The sequence below is a fragment of the Heterocephalus glaber genome, unplaced genomic scaffold (assembly GCF_053883595.1).
Source record: "Heterocephalus glaber isolate CG9 unplaced genomic scaffold, H.glaber_assembly_v1.0 deba00001673, whole genome shotgun sequence".
NCBI lineage: Eukaryota > Metazoa > Chordata > Mammalia > Rodentia > Bathyergidae > Heterocephalus > Heterocephalus glaber.
In genome coordinates, this window is record NW_028258410.1 from 20,802,029 (window position 1) to 20,825,576 (window position 23,548).

At 47.2% G+C, this 23,548-nt stretch overlaps 1 protein-coding gene across 23 annotated transcripts in view; it reads left to right on the top strand.

The window, feature by feature from the left end:
• Positions 1 to 23,548, top strand: part of Zmynd8 (zinc finger MYND-type containing 8) — a 193,394-nt gene that overhangs the window by 144,256 nt on the left and 25,590 nt on the right. For all 23 annotated transcript variants that reach the window (XM_021238976.2, XM_087197772.1, XM_021238975.2 and 20 more), the window contains 3 exons: positions 8,795 to 8,935; positions 17,228 to 17,380; positions 19,934 to 20,443. In XM_021238976.2, coding sequence (XP_021094635.1) covers positions 8,795 to 8,935; positions 17,228 to 17,380; positions 19,934 to 20,443 — 804 coding nt within the window. The remainder of the gene's footprint in view (positions 1 to 8,794; positions 8,936 to 17,227; positions 17,381 to 19,933; positions 20,444 to 23,548) is intronic.

Genomic DNA, 23,548 nt, shown 5'->3' on the forward strand with positions numbered 1-23,548 from the left:
TCCTTCCAAAGTGCTGGGGTTACAGGTGTGTACCACCACAGAGCTTTAAGGTTCCTTTTTTGCTTTTTTGAGACAGGATCTTGCTACATAGTTGGCCTTGAACTACCTAACTGGCCTTTGTGCTTCACCCTCCTGAGCACTGGGATTACAGCCATGCACCACCAGGCCCAGTTTAGCTTCACCTTTGAAGTGCTTCACTAATTTGTTTAATTTCAAATCATTTTTCCTGTGTGTAAAGTATTCCTTTCAGAGGGCTAGGGATGTAGCCCGGTGGCAGAGGAATTACAGGTACCACTCCCCCCCAAAATTCCTTTCAGAATTCTGTATTACTTGTATAAAATAAAGAGCACATAAATCCACTTAAAGAAGTGACATTTAAGAATTGAATATATCACCAGATTTTTAAGTGTATATGATGATGTTGATAATAATTTCAAATATATATATATATTATGGGATGGGATTGCACTGAGCCGCTCTTTTAATTTAGCCTTGTTTCGGTGTGGGTGTGTGGCTTTCAGTTTGCCCTCACTCCCAACGCTGTAGCTTATTGGCCTGTCACTAACATGGTATATGAATTCCTATTGATGGCCATACCAGAAGCTGGAATAAGTTTCCAAGAACACACCCGCGAAACCTCTGTGGGGATTTGTGATTGGAGAATTCCTCTCTCCATTTACGTTTTTCCATGTTAAATATATTTTTACACATGTTTTCAAAGATTTTTTCCCCCGATAGAAGCACATTAAAACTATTTTCTTTCTTTCTTTCTTTCTTTCTTTCTTTCTTTCTTTCTTTCTTTCTTTCTTTCTTTCTTTCTTTCTTTTCTTTCTTTCTTTCTTTCTTTTCCTTGGTGCTGGGGATCGAACTCAGGACCTTGGGCTTGCAAGGTGCCACTGAGCTAAATCCCTGGCCCAAAAGTATTTTAAACAGGGCAAAATGGTCAACAATTTAAATGCCTCTACTTGACCTCTTGTTTTAAAAAGGAGTGATATAGGGCCAGGGATTTAGCTGACTGGTTCTAGCGCCTGCCTCGGAAGTGCAGGGTCCTGAGTTCGATCTCTGGTACCTAAAAAAAAAAAAACGAGTGATACACACATAGGGTTATAATGAAAACAGCAACAACAAAAATACCCAGCAATATAAGAGAAGAACAGAAAGGTATAAAAGATACAAGCCTTTAAAAACAAATTTCTTTTTGGTACCGGGGATTGAACTCGGGTCCTTGAGCTTGCACAGCAGGCGGCGAAACCACTGAGCTAAATCCCGGGCCCTGATACAAGCCTTTTTACTTGTGCATTGTAAGTTCATAGTTTTTCTCCATAGCTTCACACTATTAACCTTTTATGGAATGCAATTGAGGACGAAAAATGGGTACTACATACTCTCACCTGAAGGTGATGTTCATGCCCTGAAAAACTACACCCATGGGGCATTCTATACAGACTTGATTTACCTTTGGTTTTGTCCATTTCTGTCAGATCATACATACCTGCTTCATTCTCTTTAAGGATGGTATGGTATTTATCCCGTAATTGACTTAACTGGTCCCTGATTAATTGGCATTGTAAGCCCTCTCGGGGTCTTTTGCTGTAATGAAGGCTGTCTTAGCACAGGTCACGTGTAGTATACTGTCTGATGGGGGGAGCAGATTCTCAGCTGGGAACTCTGGGCTCTCTGTGTTTTATACACTTTAATTTTGGATCCTATCACTGTCACCCAAGTGTTCTGGTTTTCCTTTCTTCACATACCCTCAATACTCGTTGTGGTTTTTGTTTTTATTTGAGACAGGGTCTCACTGTATACTCCAGGTCAACCTTGAGCTTGCTATGGTAGTCCAGGGTGGCCTTGAACTTGGAATCTTCCTGTCCCAGCTTCCCATATCAGCCTCCCACCCCAAGTGCCACTATAGCCAGCTAAGTGTTATATTTTTTTGTTTTGTTTTATGGTTTTGGTAATTTTTTTATTTTTATTTTTTTGGTTTTGGTTATTGTGAGACAGGGTCTTGATACATAGTTCAGGCTGAACTTGAACTCGCTATGTAGCCAAGGCTGTCCTCATACAGCAATCCTGCCTCAGCCTCCTGAGTGCTGAAATTAACAGGCATGTGCTGCCACACCTGATGAGGTATTATTTTTGGAAACAAGTTTACTTGAATATGAACAGAATATAAAGTAGATGATTGGATATCTACAACCCTACATCATTTACATGTATTTTTTGTTGAGTTTAATGATCTCTTTATGTTTTCTGACTAATTACATTTTCTGTGAGCTGTTTATTCCTATCTTTAGATTGTTAGTTATACTCAGTTCACCTTACTTTTAGTAGCTGCGCAAGAATGAGATTGTTTAAATGGATAGATTGTTTAGCATTTCTTTTTTTTTCGGTACCGGGGATGAAGCATTTCTTTATTGCTTTTGATGATCTCAGTAATGAGAAGAGAAATGGAAATCCCGCCTGCATGCAGGAAATGTCTCAGATGGCCAGTGTGTGTCAGGTGGTGACCTGGATTCGCCCCATCCCCAGGATCCTGTTCTCCTGGAGAAGGCAGGTGATAAATGGAAACGAGGTGACTTTTGAGCTGGGACCTGAACAGGGAGCGATAGTCAGTGTGGTGTCTCGGGGGTGGAGGCCTCCCCAGAGAGCTTGGCGACCAGGCTTGTGGTCCAGGTGCAGCATGGTGTTGGCATGGCTGGAGACTCCACAGCAGGCAGGGAAGTGTGGAATGTGAGTTGGAGAGGATTCCGGCTTCCGTTCTGGGGAGCAGGACACCTCTGAGAGGCTTTCAGTGGGATGTGCTCTCATCTCTGGTCTAAGGGTGCTGCTGGCCACTGGTCGGAGAGTGGCTGGGGAAAGGGGCCCAGTGGCAGGTGGTAGCAGCCAGAGAGAAGGGCTTCCAGGGTCTCAGTGGCTACCCAAGGACAGGCAGTGTTAGCCAGCCCCTCCCGCTTTCATCACTGCTTCCTGAGAGCCACTGTTCTAAAAAATAGCGGGCAGGGCAGGTGGTGTAGCTCGGTGATAGAGCACATACTGAGCATGGGTGCACAAGGTCCCAGCTAGTGCAGTCTTCTGTAGGCGGACACACAAAGCAAAATTCATGCAACGCAAAATTAGCCATTTTAAAATAAAGAATTCAAGGGCACGTAATGCAGTCATAGTGTTGCGTAAACATCCCCTCTTGGCTTGTTGGGCAGCGGCAGCATGTCCGTTGCTCAGAGTAAAGCCTTCCCTCCGCTAGGTAGTCACCCCCACCCCCACCCACCTCACCCCCACCCTGGCAGCCAGCCAAGGACTTAGTGATTCGGGTGTTTCTTCTACTTAAATCATACATGTGTGGCCTTTCTGTGTCTGGCTTCTCTCTCTTAGTCTGCGTTCTTAAAGGTCAGCCTACTTGGAGCATGGGCCTTGTGGCTCGGCACCATCCCACCGTGGAGACACCTCCACTGCCTGTCTGGTGCTGGCCATTCACACTGTTTCTCCCTCTTGGCTACTGGGAGTGGGACTGCTCTGAACATCCGTTGTCTAAGGAGCTGAGTCCTTGTTTTCTTATTGGAATGGACACCCAAGAAATTTGAAAGTATAAATGGAGTACAGTATGTCTTATCTGAAATGCATGGAGCCAGAAGTATTTATGATTTTGGAATATTTGTATGTACATAATGAGCTGTCTTAAGTATGCAACCCAGGTTTAAACATGAAATTCATTGATGCTTCTTATGCATCTTCCATACATTCCTGGGTGTGTGTAACACATACAGTATTTTCGTGTACCTGCTTTGACTGTGACTTGTTACATGAGGAGAGGTTTGGGACTTTCCACTCACAGCATCAAGGTGATGGTCAGAAAGTTTCAAGCTGGGCCTGGGGGTATAGCTCGGTGGGAGATCTCAAAACCCCAAGTTTGAGCCCCAGCATACACATACACACACACACACACACACACACACACACACACAAGTTTGTAGTTTTAGGGCATTTTGGATTGGGGATGCTCAGCTTCTGTCATTGATCTCTAATGTGCTGCACGTATATCTGCACTCGGCACAGAAGGGCTCATGGCACCTTTGCATCCACTGAGAACCACTCCCCACTCCCCCTTGTGGGTGTTGAGTTGGGCGGTATAGCAGAGGTGGCCATCAGTGCAGAGTTAGGAAATGTCTGGGATGTGGAGTGCAGAGGCCTTGGTGGAGTTGGGTAAGCTGAGAGGCATGAGAGCCTGTGAGGAATTGAGGTCACATGTGGTTGTGTTTGGCCTTGAACCTAACTAGTTGGACGGTCATAGCATTAGCTGAGTCTGGAAGGATGAGTTAGGGACAGTTTCCCACCTTAGCGAGGTGGAACATGTGGCATTTGGAGGTGGGTATGGACGATGTCTTTCTCAGGAAGGGGTGGGAGTTCTGCATCATGGCGCTTGTGGGTTGGTGGATGCCGCTGCCACGTGTTCCTTTGCTGATGGCACGAAGCTGGCAGCCCAGGTCCTTGGGAGGGTAGCCTGCCCTTTGCTGGCTGGTGGGGAGGGCAGCTGGCCCATCTCCAGGGAAACTGGTGTCTTCTTCCACCCACCTTCTTAGCACATCTAAGTGCTATGTGTAAAGTTATTTGAAACTTTAAAACATACATATATTATTTTGGTACCAGGGATTGAATTCGGGACCTTGCACTTGTGAGGCAGGTGGTGGAACCACTGAGCTAAATCCCTGGCCCAAAAACATATTTTTAATATCTCCACACTTAAGTTTACTAGCATAGGAAACAGTGTGTATCTTTGAAGTTAAAGGTTCTTCTACTTACTTGGTTTCTTTACCTTCAGGGCTGGGATGGAACCCAGGGCCTCATGCATGCTAAGTGCTCTACCAGTGACTCACACATGAGTATAGATCCCGAATTATTAAAACAAAGACTTACCTGTTACTGCTAAAATCCCTTGCCAGCCATTTTCTCAGGGAGATGTAGACTCACTTGTTTGGAAGCTTTACATGTTTTTTACTCTTTTGGGTCCCTGATCCCTTTAGGATTAGGTTCCTTGTCAGTTCTCTGTAGTCCCAAGCAGTGCTTTTGAGAATGTGTTAAATTCTCCTTTAGACTTTTATGGTTTTCTTAGAGAATAGTTAGAAAAGCCCTACTTTAAATTATACTACAAAGCTGTGGTGATAAAACAGCATGGTACTGGCAACAGAACAGACCTGAGGATCGGTAGAATAGACCAGATGATGCAGAGACAACTCCAGACATATTCAACCACCTTCACTGGAAGAAAAATAGCCTCTTTGGGCCGGGGATTTAGCTCAGTGGTTCCGCTGCTTGCCTTACAAGCACAAGGACCCGAGTTTGATCCCCGGTACCAAAAAAAAAAAGAAAAATAGCCTCTTTAATAAATGGTCGTGGAGGGCTGAGGATTTAGCACAGTGTTTCTGCCGCCTGCTGCCCAAGCACAAAGACCTGAGTTTGATCCCTGGTACCAGAAAAAAAAATGGTGGTGGAAAAACTGCTTTCTACATGCTGAAGATTGAAACTAGATCCATCTTTCACCATGAACTAATGCAAAACCAAAATGGATCAAAGATTAAATATTAAAATAGAAACACATAGGAGTAGGCAAAGATTTCATGAACAAAACCAGAATGCAAGGGAAATACTACAAAGAATCAACAGCTGGGACCTCATCTTATTAAAAAGTTTTTGCACAGAAAAAGAAACCACCATCAGAATGAAGAGACAACCCACAGAGTGTGAAAATTTTTTATCAGCTATTCAGATAAAAGACTATTATCTAGAATATATAAAGAACTCAAAAAAGTCAAACCCTCCAAATTTAAAGACCCAATGCAAAATGGGCATCTGAAATGAAAAGATACTTCTCAGATGAAGAATAAGAAATGGCAAATAAATGTATGAAAAAATGTTCAACATCTTTGGTCATTTATGACATGCAAATTAAAACAACACTGAGATTCCATCTCACTCCAGAAAGATTGGCTGGTATCAAGAAATTGGGCCAGGGGTTTAGCTCAGTGGTTCTGCTGCCTGCCTTGAAAGTGCAAGGTCCTGAGTTTGATCCCTGGTGCCAAAAAAAAAAAAAAAAAAAAAAAAGAAATCAACCAGTAACAAATGCTGATGGGGCTGTGGGGAGAAAGGAACATTTCTCCACTGCTGGTGGGAGTGTAGACTGGTGCAATCACTATAGAAATCAGTGTGGAGATTCCTCAAAAAACTAAAAGTAGAGGTTCCATTTGACCCAGTTATACCTCTCCGTATTATCTTCCCAAAAGAATTAAAAGCATCATACCACAGTGACATATGCACACCCATGTTTATAGCAGCACAATTTGTAATAGTTAAATCTTGGAAACAGCCCAAAAGCTCATCAACTGACAAGTAAAGAAGATGTGGTTTTTTTTATATACAGTGGAGTACTACTTTGCAGTAAAGAAGGATGTGACATGGCTAAATGGATGCACCTTGAAACCATACTATTAAGTGAAATCAATTGGACACACATGTTTAAATACTGCATTGTTTCTCTGGTGTGAGAAACCGAAAGTGGAAATAAGGACTGAGATGTATAATGGATGTTGGGAAATGGGAAGAAAGTGTTCAAAAGGGGAGGCGAACAGGGAGAGGAGGGAGGGAGAAAGCAAGGAAGGGACAAGAAAAAAAGTGAAAATAGAAGGAAAAAATGGAAACAAAGCTTGTGTACCTAGGGAAGGGAAGGGGATTGAGGAGGGAATGCGATAAAATAAAATAAAATGTATTAAAAAAAAAAAAGGAAGAAAAGCCCTGGCTGGGTGTGGTGGTGCACGCCTCTAAATCCAGCACTGGAAGTTGAGGCCGGAGGATTGCTGTGAGTTTGAGGTAATGGTGGTAATAAATGAGTGACAACCCCAGTTCAAGAAAAATTGCCCGTCAAAGGTTCCAGGCAGTCTAATGCTCTTTATAAAGTGAATTTAATTTAGTATTTAAAAAATTTAATTCTAGCTAAGCAGGTTAGGTCCACAGCTATGATCCTCGCACTTGGGGAGGTTGAGGCAGGAGGATCCCAAGTCCAAGTTCCGCCTGGGCTCCCATAGCAAGGCCGTGTCTCAAAACAGCAACAACATAGCCTTGTTTCTCAAAATAATTTCTAATGCGTATCGAGCGCTTGTGAAGTGCCACCTGACAGGTGCTAGGTAATCTAATTACCGCCTCCTCCGCATTTCTAAAGGAGGAGAAGGATTTCCGTGAAAAGCATTTCTGCTTCCTTCTCTGTAGGGTTTTCAGCTTTAGCAGTGGTGACTTTGGAGCCGGATGCCTGTGCGTTGTCGGGTGTTTAACGGCGTCCTTGGTCGTTCCTCGCTGGAGGCCTGTGGCACCCCTCTGCCCTGGCCGTGGTGACCAGGGTCGTCTCACACCCGGCCCGTCATTCTCTGGTGGGGACGGTGTAGGCAGAGCAGAGTCCCTTGTGGCTGGGGATCACTGGTTCTGGGAGTGGAACCAAAACCCCAGAGGTTAATGGGGACACAGAAGTAACACCACACCGATGGCCAAATGGCGATGCAGTGCTTACTGGGGGGTGGGTACCGTTCCCTTGATGGATTGGGTGATTGACTGCTAGATTTAGTCCTCACGATAACAGCCTGATGAGTTTCAGAAACTAATATGTTGTTTGTGTCCCCCCAGCTGTAGAAGCTGGGATGACCTTGCTCAAGGTGATCCCCGAGTCAGTAGCTGGGCTAGGATTTGAACCCACGGCGTCAGCCTCCGGGTCCCTGCTTGAATCTGGGCCCTACTCTGTCCAGGGGAGTGGTGGCGAACCTATGGCATACGTGCTGCAGCAGGCTGTTTGTTATCATTGAAAGCTCTAAAAGGTTTGCCATCACGGGTCTAGGGTTTCCCCTCAGTACTGTTAGGAGCAGTGCCAGGATCAGCTTGTGTGCACTGTGCTGCTGGGCTGGGGTCCAAGTTTAACCGGCTGAATTCTCTTGTGAGGAAACCGAGGCAGGCACCCACTTGAGTGTATGCGTTCCTTAAACTCCCATGGACGACCTATGTCCTATACCTGCTTTGCCATCTGCCACTGTCTATCAGGCCCGGGTCACCTCAGGACAGATCATTCATCTGAGGAGCTTGGCCTTCTGGGTATCCGTCATGCCTTTAGTCTCAGCTGCTTTTACAAGGGCTCTGGTCGGGGCGGACCGTATAATCCCCATAATGTGGAGTGGCCAGAACTCTGGGACAGGATCTGACTTATTTCATTGCTTTTTGCAGTGCTGGGGATCGAACCCTGCGGCATCCAGGCGGGGCATGTGCCCTACCCCTGAACTGTAGTGGGGTCGGGATTTGAAGGAGGCCCTGGTTGAACCTCTGAACACTTATCTTTTTAAAATAAGTTCTTGGTGCCCCAGACTTTGGCCACACGCAGCCTGAGAACCTTTGGACTGGAGCTGGGGCTCCCCCAGGGCCAGGTGGTCCCGGCAGATAGCTCTGTGGGTGCTGCCCTGTGCCTGCCCACAGATGTGACAGCCGCTCACGAGCCTGGGCCTTTGAGGGCTGGTCCAAGTCGCTGTTTATCTTGAGATTTACACCCATGAATGGGCCAAACCAATTTCAGTGGGAGCTTAGCCGATTTGTCTTAGAGCTTTGTGTTGAGTAGGATAACTGGGAGGCTCTCTCCTTGCGGCTTTAACGGTTTAACGTGGGGTGAAAGCCCCTTGTGGAAATCACCACCCCCACGTTCTCCACGCGCCCCTTACCCCACTGGAAGTGTCGCTCACTTTCTATGAACCCGTCTTCTAACAGTGACGTACTTTTTCAGCTTCTCCAGCCTCCACCAAGACAGGACAAGCAGGGAGTCTGTCCGGCAGCCCGAAACCTTTCTCTCCACAAGCGTCAGCACCAATCATGACGAAAACGGACAAAACATCCACCACTGGAAGCATCCTGAATCTTAACCTCGGTCAGTTGGCATTTTTGGAGGTATCTTTTTCTGGCAGCTGTGGCCATTTTTGCATATTGTAATGTCCATTTTTATGTGGGATTCTTGAACCTTGAACTCTCCTCTCTGGCCAGAAACTTTAGAAGGTACAGTGGCTAAAGGGGAAGTGAGGAGAGAAAGTGAGGGAAAGTAAGAAGAAGCGAGTTAGGGATTTGTGTGGGTTTTGGTCATGCATAGTTGTCTTATCACGACGTGCCTTAGGCCAATGTTCACAAGCCTGTTTGTCTTTGATTTCCCCAACCTAGTTCTCTGAGCGTAAATGGACATGCCTGACAGAAGCAAGTCAGTGTTACCTGACACATTATTTACTTAATTCTCTTCTTCTAATTTTTTAAAATGCTGGTTTTCGTTCCTCAAAATACTATTTTTTAATCCATTTGGTTTCTTTCTTTCTTTTGTTTTTTTGAGACAGCCTTGCTGTGTAGCCTAGGCTACCCTTGAGCTCACTATGTAACTCAGGCTGGCCTTGAACTCATGGCAATCCTTCTGCCTCAGCCTCCCAAGTGCTGGGATGACATGCCTGCCTGGTTTAACCCATTTGGTTTTGACTGGCTGATTAAAAGAAACTGTTAGGCTAAAGAGTTAAACAGAACGGTCGGGGCTTTAGCTCAGTGGTTTTGCCACCTGCTGCATAAGCTCAAGGACCTGAGTTCAATCCCTGGTACCCCTGCCCCCCCAAAAAAGAATTAAGCAGAAGTCAGTACTAGAAATGCTAAAGCCCAAGTGTGAAGTTGTTCCTTTATTGAGTCATTCCATCGTGACTCAATTTTTAGTGAGCACTGTCATGTGGTGTGCAGAATTCTAGGCGTGGAGGACAGTCAGCTAAGGGCCTCTCCCTTATGGAGCTGGAGGGAGAGGACAATAATCCAGGTGGATCAGCCAGACAGTTCCCGACATGCTGGATGCCTTAAGGAAAAATGCGTGTGTAGGATGGGAGAATGAGGGGTCCAAGACAAGGTGTTGGCTCACTCAGGTGTAGGGGTTCAGGGAGGTCTCTTGGAGGAGCTGATAATTGAGCTGAGATTCGTAGGATGAGAGAGACCAGCCGTGCCAATATCAGGAGAAGAACATCCACAAAGAATCAATTTGAAAAGGTCTTTGTGTAAGCACTGACTTTGTGTGCTATAGGGATAGCGGGGAGGCTCGGTGGCTGCATCCAGTGAGCAAGGGGCAGCAGGCAAGCAGGTAAAGTCAGAGCGCGAACCGGGCCCTTGCAGACTGGTGGAAGGATGCGAGCAGACATCACATTTCCTCGGGACCACTGTGGGTTCTGTGTTCAGAATAGTCTATCAGTCATTCTCAGCTCGGCCAGTTTTGTCCCTGCCTCACCCCTGACAGTCTCTGGAGACATTTGGGGTTGATACAGGTGGTGTGTGGCAGTGTCGCTAGCGTCCAGGGGCATCTGTGTGTCCCACAGCCTGTGCGTGGATGTTCTTTGTTGTGTGGGTAGGGAAGAAGTCGCCAGGAGTACAGGGTGGATGGGGGGACCCCTAGGCAGAGGGGACAAGAGAGTGTGTGGAGGCAGGAATGGGGTGCCCTGAGGCCAGGTCGAGGAGGTGCCGTTCTGGGGGTTTGATTTGCTCAGGGGTGGGGGGTGGCAGTTGGCCTGGCTCTGTGGGGAAGGGAGTGGTGTGACCACTGATGCTGCCCGGCACCTTGCAGAGCGCAGGTCAGGCCCACATGGGAGAAGCCCGGCCCCAGGGACTGTGCCCTTTGAGTTGGGCTTAGAGTGCCCTGAGGAGTGAGGGCCTCGGAGAGATGGAACCTGTAGACCAGGAAGAGCAGGAAAAGTGCTGGTCAGAGCCCAGAAAGGAGGATGCGGGCTGGTGAGGTGCAGCCTGACGGCAGTGCCCTGTGCGGATTCACAGCCTGTGAGGCTCGGCGTCCCCCGGTCCTCCCGGTCTGCAATGCCATCACAGACAGACGGAGACAGCCACGTCTGGGGAGGAGGCTCAGGGTGCTCAGGGTGCCCAGGGTGGGTGACTCCGGGTGGTCCGGCTGGAGCTCAGCACCCCCCACGGTGGGTGCTTGGGCGTTCTGATGCAGTGACTAGTTAGTTCCTCCCTTGACAGAAAAGGGACCCATTTGCCGCCTTGGAACATTCATTGTTCCCCAAAATGTGGTTCTTTCCCACGGCCCCCTCCCACCTCTGCACCCCGAAGAGAAATGGTGTGCGAAATGCTGTGAGGAGGCGTTCTCATGGTGACATTTCCTCTCTGCCAGTCATGCTTGGCAAGAATAGCTCCTTCCGTGAACTGGGCGGCCACTGGGCCTCCTCGTGACCCTGTGGGTCTGTCAGTTGGGCCTGGCCATGGGAGAGCAGGGTTCTCACTGTCCTGTGTCGTGGTGGGCGGTCACGGCAGTGGGTGGTGTGGGCCTCGGAGCCCTGCTGTCCCTTGTCCCTGGTAGCTGTCCCATCTCTAGGATGCTTCTCATCTTCGTCAGCGGAACGAAAGCATTGGGAATGGAGGTGGTTTGGTGGGCTGAGATTTCAGCTCCTAAGTGAAAGAAGATCCTGTCCTGTGGGTGGGTGGAGAAGCTGGAACGTGGGCGAATGGGGAATAATTCTCCTGTGATTGCCTGGGATGAGCCCACGCTTTATGGACGGTTATATCTGTCTGTGTGACGACTTTGACCAGACAGAAATGATGGCGTGCTAAGGATGATGGTGACATTATTATTTAACAGCATAGGATTTCATAAAAAAAAAAAAAAAAAATTGGCAAAGGCAAAATTACAGAGAGAGAAAACAGCAGTGATTGCCATCAATGGAATGGAGGAGAGTTCGACTGCAGATTTGGAGGGAATTCTTTGGGAAATGGAATTGCCCAGTGTTCTGTGTGGAGTAATTGGTTGTGTGGATCAATGTACATGTTAAAACTTGCAGAAACGGGATCCCCAAAAGTGAATTTTACTTCCTGAAAATTAAAACTATACCCCCAACAACCTTTAAGGTAGATAATAGTCCCATTTCATGGAAGTGGCAACTGAGGTACTGAGAAGCAAGGTCCCCGCTTGGATCACACATGGTTTCTGGTTGAGTTTGGCCTCTGGGCTCAGGCCCGTCTGCTGCAAAGCCTGGGCTCTTGGCTGAGATGCCCAACTGCGGTGTGACTGCGGGCCAGGCTAGGCCTCCACGTGGTATCTCCTGTGCCTGGTGGATAAGTCAGCCCAGCCTTAGGGTGAAGATTTGCTCTGGGTTATGGTAACATGGAAGGCAACGGGCATCCTAGAGGAAGTAGCATCTGCCAGTTGTCAGGCTGCTTGGAATTTAAAGAAACACAAATCCAGGAATTTATGCAAACTTCTGGTTTTTAAATTGTTTTTATTTTTTATTTTTTTTTGGTAACGGGGATCGAACTCAGGACCTTGCCCTTGTGAGACAGGCGATGGAACCACTGAGCTAAATCCCTGGCCCAAACTTCTGTTTTTTTCTTTTTTTTCTTTTTCCTTCGGTTCTGAGGATTGAACTTGGATCCTTGTGCTTGTGAGGCAGGTGGCAGAACCACTGAGCTAAATCCCCAGCCCCTACTTCTGGTTTTTTAAAGTTACTATCAGTTGCATTAAAGACGACAAGAAAACTCTACCTAGGCTAAAGAAATACAACCCAAATACAAAAATCAGCCCATAGGTTGTCAGCCAGCTTCTTCAGGACAGTTCCTGAATTGATTGTGGGATGTGAGCCTATGGTGTATGTGGGTGAGATGTGTGGAGGCTGGGTCCTCACCCTGTCGCTCAGTCCCAGGTCCCTCATTTGCTGTCCTGAGCCTTTTCTCTCCTCTTTCAACAAAAAGCCTGAGCCCTGCTGGCTAGTTATGGGCCCCATTCTGTGATTTAATGGCAATCAAAAATCTGAATGTGTTCCTGAGACCAAGTGAGAAGAACGCCAGATTCCAGCTTTTTAAAAAATACAGTTGTGGGGATTGAATGCTGGGCCTTCCTTCTTGCCCTTTTAACATTTTTTGGGAAAGGATCTCATTAAGTTCCTAAGTTGCCCAATTCTCCTGCCTCAGCCTCCCAAACTGCTAGGATCACAGGTGTGCACCACCATACCTGGCTGCTTGTTTTTACCTTGCAGAGGGTGAACAAGCCTGGAAGTTTGGTGCTCCTGGTAGTGACCCGATGCTCTGCTGAAGATGCTGACAGAGCTGTCTGTCCCTGAGCATTTCTGCTTATTTCCCCTCTGTTGCTGATAGGTGGGTGGCAGCCTTTTCTTCCTAAGCAGAGTGATCCTTAGATTACAGGGATTCCTGGGGAGTGAGGTGCAGAGCTGGCTTAGATCACTCAGATGTTGTTGTCTTGACTTTCTTTACAGTGAGCGAGGTGGTCCGATCTCCGCTGGGCTGTGATAGACGAGTAGCATCTGCCAGGGCTCCCGTCCCTGATGCTGTTATCTTGAAGGAGCTGCCATGTTGTCTATGCATTGTAGTCTGCTGACAGCTTTAGAACAAAGGAGATTCATTCATATTCTCTCCCTCTCTCCCCCCCCCTTCTCCCTCCCTCTCCTTCTCTCTCTCCCTCCCTCTCTCTCTCTCTCTCTCTCTGTCAAAAGCAAGCAAGTGCTGGGAGTGTTCCCAGGGGTACAGTGTTTGCCTGGCATGTACAAAGCTCTGGGTTTGATCCCCAGCGCTACAAAGAATTAAAAAATGACAACTAAGAAGTACTTACAGTTTTCCTTTAACAAGGTTTATTTTGTGTTTGTGAGCCATGAGTGCACGTGTTGAGAGACATGTCAAAGCATAAAGGACGTTTAATGAAAAGCCCATGCCCCCCTCCCCCACGTGACTGTGATGCCTGCTTTTATTCTCCCTGAGGGGTTGGTGGATGTGTAGACCATTGATTCTCAGCCTGAGGTTGTGCCCCAGGTGACATTCAGCAGTGTCTGCAGATATTTTTATTGTCACAGCTGGGATATGGGTGCCACTGGCATCTGGTGGGCGGAGGCCAGGGATGCTGCTGAATAGCCTGCCACACACAGGACAGTCCCTGTCTTCATCCCACAAGGGGCATCCAGAGTCAACAGCACCAACGCTGAGACTCTCAGGAGCACATGCGTCCCTGTTTCTATTCCATTCACCTCTTCTCCCCACACCAGTGCTGCTGTGCTCACCACGTGCTGCTCTTTCATTGACCAGGTTGGGTTTTCCTGTCAGTACATAGAAATTGTGCCCACCTGTTCTTTAGCAGCAGCATTTATCCTAATTCCATTTAAAGGTAAACTGGATCATTTCTCGAGGCACCTTAATTTATTGACTAAATTGTTTTCCATTTTTTTGCCACACTCACTGCTGCAGTAAAGACCATTTAGCCCATGTGGAAGTGAATACATAGGATAAATTCCTCGATGTGGAGAGGAGGGTCAGAGGCCACGTGCGGTTGGTGTTTGAGAGCTGGTGCCAAATTGCCTTCTACAGAGGTGATTCCGATTTGTGCTCCCTGCAGAAATGTAAGATCGTGCCTCTTTCTCTAGTGTGGGTATTTTTTTAAATCCCGGGTTTCCGTTTATATCCTGAGCTGTCTTCATATCAGCTGAAAAGTTCAAAATGTTGGCACCCGGGTGGATTCTGTAGATATTCCCCATATAGAAGGGCAGGAGTGGAGGAAGTCCTGATAAGCTTCTATGAGCAGATGAGAAAGCAAAGCTGTTTTTCTCCCTGCAGAGGAGAGGAAAGTCAGAATGCAGCTGAACTTCTGAAACAAGATAATTATATTTGGCTAAAATCCTAAGGGTGTGTTTCTAGGGTGTGAACTGAGCCCCCACTTATTTGGTGTTTTATTTGTGCAGGAGTCAATATAAATAGTAGCTTATTGGTTGGAGAAACTTTATTTTGTAAAAGTAGATGCTTTACCTTTTTTTGGATTCTCCTTGATTGTGAACATTCCAGGATTATCTTTGTAGGGTAAAATTGAGGGGTTGTATTTATAGTAGGTGTACACGCAGTAGATGCAGACACACACATGCAAAGCTAGCTTGTTCAGACAAAGGATATATAGGTCTATTTGTCAATTTTTTTTTTTTTTGGTACCGGGGATGGAACTCAGGACCTTGTGCTTTCGAGGCAGGCCCCAGAACCACTGAGCTAAATCCCCAGGCCTGTGTGTCAGTCTGTTTTTCATGAGCCCTAAGGAAAGGCTGGTGCTGTTACACAGAGTCACAGAAGTTAAGGCAAATTGTGCACTTTCCTTACTCACATAGAAGATTGGTCTGATGCGGGAGTTCTTGACCTTAGCTCCAGTAGGCATTACTTGGGGAGCTTTCACACTGCTTACACCCAGGCCTTTCCTGGACCCTATGAGGCCAGATCTCTTAGAGTAGCACCCAGGCATCAGGATTTGCTAATGCTCTACAGGCAGGTTCAGTGTGCAGCCAGGGTTGGCAGCCATGGGTTAATACAGAGCATGGCTAAGTTTATAGCCTTTGAGCCAAATCTGGCCCCCATCTGTGTTTGTAAATAAAGATTTATTGAGACACGGCCAGCCACAGTCCATCGTTTGTTCATGGATTATGTATGGCTTTATGTTGGGGCCTGTATGGCTTGAAGTGCTTCAAATGTTTATTCCCTGAGCCTTTACAGAAAAAGTTTGTTGACCTTTGCTATAGTAGGTTTTTTTTGGGTAACTGTGGAATTTGACTCTTTTTTTTTTTTTTTTGGTACCAGGGATCGAACTTGGGGCCTTGCGCTTGCGCAGCAGGCTGTAAAACCACTGAGCTAAATCCCCAGCCCCTGGAATTTGTAACTTCATGGAAAATATTTTCGTGAGATGCTCCTTTTCTGACCTTGTACCTGAAAATTCTGCCTTTTTCCTCAGGAATTCAGTATACTTTTTAATTTCTGAAAGTGGAATTTCAAGATATGTGTCATCCCCTGCTCCCTTTGCTGTACCATTTGCAACTTAGCTTTTAAGTCTGTAAGCCTCACATGTTCCAGCTGCTCCTTAGCCTGGTCTTTTCTCCACTTCTTCCATGTTTTCCCGACCCTTATTCTTCTTTCCCCCAGCTGTTATAGCACTCTTTTACTCTATAAAATCGTCTGGAAGCTGCTTCAAATTTTTGCAGACAGGGGTTGTTGTAGGTAAGTTGTGTTCTAACTTCTCTGGTAAATGTGCACGAATATTCTTCCCCTCTCAGAGGCTGCAGCCCTGTCTCTGGCAGCCCCCTGGAAAGCAGGCTGATCCGTGTGCGGGTGCACACATGTGAACACAGATGTGCACACGAGCACTATGTGTGCATGCACAGACCTATGTACACATGAACACATTTGCACGCAGGACTTTTGGGGTGCTTGTCTTGATTATATGGATGGCATTTCTGATTGCCTCGAATACTCACTTCTGGTTCAAGGACCCCACATGTGTTTTGGAAAAAGAGCAGCGACTTCCATTGCCTTCTGGACCTTTGTAGCCACCTTGTCTGTCTCTCCCCTACCCCACCCCCGCGTTGTTTTTGGACACTAGAGGAGGCTACAGAGGCAGGAAGGGAACTTGAGACTTGTGAGCTCACTGACTGCCTGGAATCATGCAGAGCCCTTGGTGGAAGTGAGGGCCAGGTGGAGTCGTGGACAGAGGCCTTTGCCTGGGATCTGGCCTGAGGAACCTGGCTCTTCCCTGAGAAGACCTGTCAGCCATAGGTTAATATCCAGGGTGGATGTCCTCACCTTGCCTCCGTAGCTGCTTTCCACACAGGCTGAAGGGCTACCTCCCTTGTGTTTTTCCTCCCTTTCTAGTTTGAAAGCCAACCCAAATTGGGTTGATTGAACTCTGTATGTTAGCAGATGGCCAGGTCTTCCCATCTCGGGGTGTCCTCTTAGAGTTCTGCACTGCTCTTGGGCAGAAGCCCCCCCATATCTGAGAAAGAGTTAAAAGCATGCTCTGGCCAGGCAGGTATTGGTCTTGTGCTGATCCTGACATCGAACATATTACTGAATCCTTTGGCTTTGGAGGAGTTCGAATGATGCCAAGTTCTACAAACAGAACCATCTGGTTGAGATTGTCCACTTTAAATATTGAAAAATCAAACCCCAAACAATTGTTCAGTAGATGACATCAGCCTGCGACAGGTGTTTATTCAGCCACTGTCTTCAAGTCACCCATGTTGCTGGGAAGGTGGATGACAAAAGATGCTTTATAGTTTTCCCTTCTTGAGTTCTAAAATCATGCATTTGCTCAGGTTTTGCCAGGAGGAAGCACGGTGGTAAGTGCTGTGTGTTCATCCCCAAGTGCCTAGTCTTACACAGGTGCTGTGGTATCTTCCAGATCGAAGCAAAGCCGAGATGGACTTGAAGGAGCTAAGTGAGTCGGTCCAGCAGCAGTCGGCCCCAGTTCCTCTCATCTCTCCTAAGCGGCAGATTCGCAGCAGATTCCAGCTGAATCTGGACAAGACGATAGAGAGCTGCAAAGCACAGTTAGGTAAGTCTCTTGGTGTGCGGGCAGTGGTGTTATTATTTGTAGAGTTGTCACTTGGGTGAAGTAAGGGTTGAATCCTCCTAGCAGCTGCTTTGACCTTGAACCATTTTTTCAAATAAAATATCTTTCCACCCAGGGCAGAATTTTGCAGCCTTGCTAGTTAGTCATTCAAGAGGGTTCTTTGAATTCACCAGAGTTGATTCTTTTGCAAAGGCACTCTGAAAATTCAAGGTGTAGGTTTGTAAGTGTCTGGGTGCCGAATTTACCTCTTACTTCTCCTTTCGCATGGGTCAGTGTCTCAGCATCACCCCAAATTTGTACCAGTGTCTAGCGTGGAGCCCTTTCCCTGCAGGCTGGGCCACCCCCAACCCGGAACCTGTACCTGCTTCTGTACTGTTGCCTCCGTCCTCCTCCTGTGCTGCCTGGCTTCACACTGCCTGCCTGACCTGCCTTCGCCAAGGCTGAGTGCAAGCCTCACTTCCTCCAGGAAGTCTCCCCTGACTGCCCCACTATTGCCTGCCTCCTTTGGTGCTTCATTGTCCAGCAGCCTAACTGGTCCCTCTGGTGGGGGCTTCCTCCTGTTCTGGACTGGAAGCTCCTCAAGGGCAAGGAATTGTCTTACATGGTTTTGCGTTCTCCATGGTTCCTGGTCTCGTGCACATAGTAAATGCTCCGGGATATTTGTTGAGTAAGTGAATTAAGCCAGGTGGACATTTTCAAAGCAGTGAGGGACAGCTGGCCTCCAGGAGAAAGAGCCATTCAGAGATGAGGTTTTCAGTGGTTCTGGGTTTTTGGGTGAGGATGGAGCTATAGTTGGGCGTCACCTGGGCTTGTTCTGGAGACATTATTCTTCCCTGGCTTGCCCGTTTAGTTAGGGCATTGCATGACTTGGAGGAAACTTGCCAGGTCATTTAAATGTCCTCTACTCTTGGTCCTTCCATGAAGGTGTGAATTCCTTTATTCTTGTTAAGAATTGTAGAATTTCCCTTTACTGAGTGCTCCTGTATTCGCTGCACAGTGCTAAGCATGATATGTAGAGCATTGGGGCATTGGATACTATTCTATTATCAGTCCCATTTTGCACATGAAGGAACTGAGGCCGGGAGAGGTATGTCACTTGTTTGTGGTCCCTTAGGCAGTGAAAACGGGTAGAATTTCAATCCATATCCTTTTGGTTCAACATCTAAGCATTTTCTATCACATGTGCAGGTAGGTGTACTTGATCTTGAGTTCAACCAGGAGCTACAAGTAGCCCAGCTCAGGATCCAGAAGTCATACTGGACCTAGGCTTCCGTGTTTTGCTTGTGTACTTGACTGGATCCTGCTGAAGGCAGCTAGAACTCACCAGCAGCTTTGCTGACCTCCTGTACCCTGGGCTTTGGTTGACTCTCGGCCTTTTGCAGTTTTCTCTCCGGTGTGTCCAGATGAACACAGAGAGCACTCAAGGGGGCCATTGCTTTAGAGTAAAGATGGTGCAAAGAGTTGATTGGGCTTTCTTCTTTTCAAAATGATAGGGCATAGGATTACTCACCTCCATCCTGATGATTCTAAATGTGTTCTTGGAGCTGGAAGCATAAATGGCTTAAATGGAATTGTTGTTAGAAATGCACTTTGGCCCATGTTTCTGCGTGTGAAGCACCTGCTATGTTGTACTTTTCCCTTTTAGTAGACACAGACTTATGTGACTTTCACCTTGTCCCTTTGTGAGTGGAAGAACAATGCAGACACATTGTGCAGGCAGCCAGAGGCAGGGCCAGGTATGTGGGTCCCCTGGAGTCTGTGCTTCTGCCCACCTAAAGGGGCCATGGTGTGTGGACCTTTCCCATCCATTAGACTGCAGACCTGTGTCCCAAAGTGGCCAGAACTTCTGTTCTTTCTGCGGAAGCCTGTCACCTTGGTTTCTATGTGAAGTCTCCTGATTTGGGAATTGGGCAACAGATTCTAAGTTAAAAATAACAAAAGCAAACAGATGCCCTGTGTGCAGACCTTTGCTTCGCAAGTGAAAGGTGTCTGCCAGCCTCATGGGCTCAAGGGCTGAGAGTTTGTGGCCTCTGCTTGAAGCTTTGTCTAGTTTCTTGAGCCCTGGACAAAGGATAAAGGACGTTAATGCTTTGGGAACGTGTGGGAGGAGCGCTGGTAGTGAGTCAGGAGTTCTGGTTTTGGTTTTCTTTGTGTCCTAGGGCAAGTCATGTCTCTGGGCCTCTGTTCTCTGATCTGTAAATTGGATCAGTTTGAACAGCTAAAGTCTCTGCTGACCTTCCCAGTCCTCTCATGTTCTGTGTCAGTGAGGTACCAGTGTCCCAGAGCTTTAGCTCTTTAGCTCTGTGCAAATGTGACAGGCAATTGGTGGATTCCACCTCTCCTCTGAAGGTAGCAGAAGCAAGTTCCTTTTGTCAGCTGTAGACAGTTGCTGCTTTAGTTCACTACTGATCCTGCCCGGCCATTGTGATGCAATTTGAAATGCATTCTGGCCTTTGGTGTGGAAAATGTTTGCATTTTGTGATCTTGCTGTATTTTGTGACTACACCACATGCTGGATTTTCTCTTTGAATTTAGGCATAAATGAAATCTCAGAAGATGTTTATACGGCCGTAGAGCACAGCGATTCAGAGGATTCCGAGAAGTCAGATAGTAGCGATAGTGAATATATCAGTGACGATGAGCAGAAGACCAAGAACGAGCCAGAAGACCCAGAGGACAAAGAGGGTAGTCAGGTGGACAAAGAGCTGTCCACTGTCAAAAAAAAGCCCAAGCCTGCAAACCCAGTCGAGGTCAAAGAGGAGCTGAAAAGCTCATCGCCAGCCAGCGAGAAGGCAGACCCAGGGCCAGTCAAGGACAAGGGCAGCCCTGAGCCCGAGAAGGACTTTGCAGAAAAAGCAAAACCATCACCTCATCCCACAAAGGATAAGATGAAAGGAAAAGATGAGATGGATTCCCCAACAGTGCATTTGGGCCTGGACTCCGATTCAGAGAGTGAACTTGTCATAGATTTAGGAGAAGACCATTCTGGGCGGGAGGGTCGAAAAAATAAGAAAGAACACAAAGAACCATCTCCTAAGCAGGATGGTAAGTCCTTATACAAGTTTCCTGTTTCTTCCCTTGGTGTAGAATCCCAGCTTGCGTTTGTGTTACCAGAAGCAATGGGACCCCCAACACAGCTGAGGATGCACAGCAAAGCTGTTGTCGCCTTGAGGTCCCCCGCTGATTCTGGAACAGGACCGGTGCTCACACACAGGCCTGTCTTACCTGCTCAGCCCCTAACACCACCAACTATGACCCTAGAAAAATAAGTCTTGCAGAAAATGATAGTTGCTTCTAGCAAAGTCAAGTTAGCCTGAGCCCTTGCTTTACCAATACGCTCACTCATTTGGCTGAAATGTTAACCATAGGCATGTGACCAGGCTCAGGTGGTTGGAAGCACTCACTGCAAAGGTCTTCTGGGTTCAGCTGCCCCCTTTTCTCATGCTACCCAAGCATTAGCAGGTAGATTTTCTTACCACAACATGAAACCATTCTGGTAGGTGGCATCAGAATGCCTAAGAGCTCCTTGAAGCCCCAGGAATAGGAGAGGTGTTACATGAGGACTTGGCTTTCACCCTTCTAACCCCAGGGTTCCTCAGCCTTCCACCACCAAGTTTGCCCCCGAGGAATTCTTTGGCCTGTGCCTTGGAGAGTGCTTAGGAGCTTTGCTGGCCTCTGTCCACTAGATGGCAGTAGGACCTGCCCAGACTGTTCATTGCTGGATGTCCCCTGGAGGCCAGATTGCCTGGGTTGAGAGCCTCTGTGCGCCTCTAAGCAGCCTTCCACTGCTGCTCTTCTGCTGTGAAACAGCAGTGCTGTCCAAAGTCCGGGCTGCCTCTCCAGTAGGAGCGAGTGTGTGATGGGCAGGGTGTCCTTTCCTTGCCAAGGTCGACAGCGCATTTTCCAGTTGGCTTGGCAGGTGGGTGGGGAGGGGATTCTAACAGCACAGGGAGGATATGAAGCCTTTTCTGAGGACCCAGGAGAAACATCGCCTCTGGGCAAGTTAGAGGTTGTAGCCACAGAGCCGCAGGCACTTAGTGGGGAACTCAAGCGATACAGCAAGGCTTTGTTTCTGACTGTGCCTTTCTTCTGACAGGAGCTAACTTCTCACCCAAACCTTCAAGTGACACGTGAGTCTGTGTCCTTGGGAGTTTCTGCAGGCTGGTGGCTTAAAACAGGTCCTTTGATGTATCCTCAGCCCCTAGCTGGGGTGTGCAGCTGGGCTGTTCTGGAACCTCTGTTATTAGGGGAGACAGGCTTCCTGCAACTCAGGAAGTGGGATGAGAGGTCTCTTAAGTGGTGCTTGGAGGGAGAGAAGAAATGAGTGGAGCAGAGAGGCAAGCATCAGACCTCCCCAGCGGTTTCAGGTTTAGGGGAGCCCTCTGTGGAATCCTAGTAGGGTGTGGAGTAGGGTTTGAGACAGTGCCTCTGCTAGCACAGGCACAGTATGAGTAACATTTATTCCACGAGGCTTGTGGAAATACTTGTGTGACAGGATTTTTATGACATTTATGCTCTTTCATTCTTTCTGGAGCAGATCTTTTGATTGATTGGTTTTATGCCCCTTCCTCTTGTAGGAAGAATTTGTAATAGATTGACAAGGACACATCACCATGAAACAATGAAAACAAAGAACTCAGTGTAAAAGCAGAAATAAAGGTAGAATAAATAATGAGTGGTTTAGAGAAAGGTTTTATACAAAAATAAGCCAACTTCCAATTTTCAGTTAGTGAAGTTGAATTTCCATTTTGGCTCTGAGCTTCCTAGCAGTGAAAGTCAAAAGGGAAACACAGTTGTTAAAATGTCTCTCTCTTTCCAAAAATTTGAAAGCATTCCATTGGTTTAGAGAAGTAGAGGTGGGCCAGGGATTTAGCTCAGTGGTTCTGCCGCCTGCCTTGCAAGCCCAAGGAGCCAAGTTCGATCCCCGGTACGTACACACGCACACACACACACGCACGCACGCACGCATGTACGCACGCACGCACACACATGCAAAAAACCCGCAAAGAAGTAGAGGTTGTCCTCTTGGGATGCCTGAAGGAAACTTCTCCAGGAGACCCCAGTAGATGGTGGATGATTGAGCTGAAGATCACTCTAGAACAGAGTTCAGTTAGTGCAGCTTCCCAGGGCTTGGGGCTGTACCAGCTGATCTTAAAGGCAGAGCTCTTGGGTGATGTGAGTCTTGGGCCTCTGTCTCAGACTCCACAATAGAACATCTTTCCAACCTGTGGTTTCACTTCCGAGTTGATGAAGTGAAGGGCATTTCCGAGAGAGCTGTGAGGACGACTTGCGGCTACCCTTCAGCTCCAAGTGCAGCATGTAGGGACACTGATCTCAGCCCAAGTGACAGGAGCTCTCTTAGTGACTCTGTCATGATGGTCATTTCCATCCTTCCCCACAGGGGTGATAAGTCTTCTCTTAAATAAAAGTCCTCCCTCGGCCAGGTGCAGTGGTGTACACCTGTGATTCTAGCACTCTAGGAGGCTGAGGTAGGATAGCAAGTTTGAGAATCAGTGAGACCCTGAGTCAAAACATAAACAATCTGGGGTTATAGCTTTGTGTGAAAACCCTAAATTCAATTCCTCGTACTATTTTAAATAAAAAGTTTTCCCTTTATATGTAAAACCAGTGACACATTCTGGACTACATTTGATGGGACAGCTGGGGTGCTGGCCTTTTAAGGAATTCACTCTTGGGGGGGTTATAGGTGATTGATTACATACTCTAAATTTCTAGGACAGAATTTCCTAAAACTTCTATAACCTTTGTTCTCCCCTCTAGAAAGCCATCAGAATTCCCTATAAATTAACATTTTAGTATCTAAATGATAACCCTACCCCAACAGTACTTAGAACCTGAAATCTTTTTAGCTCCCCCCGCCCCCATTTAAAAATTTTTTTTTTTTTTTAAGGAAAAGAGCCAGCCAGTGTGGTCACTGCAGAATAGTCCCCTCTGCAAAGCCGGCTCTTTGCTTTTGCAAATCAGGAGCCAGGGACTAGCTTTTTTGTGGATGTCCTTTGCCTGAGGGGGACCAGGCTGGCTAATCAGCAACACAGTGAGTTTTCCCACAAAGGCAGATAAGGGAGGCTTTGGAGGAGAGTCTGCAGGTTAGAACCCCTGCGGGGCACTGTGCCTCTGCCCAGCTCTCAG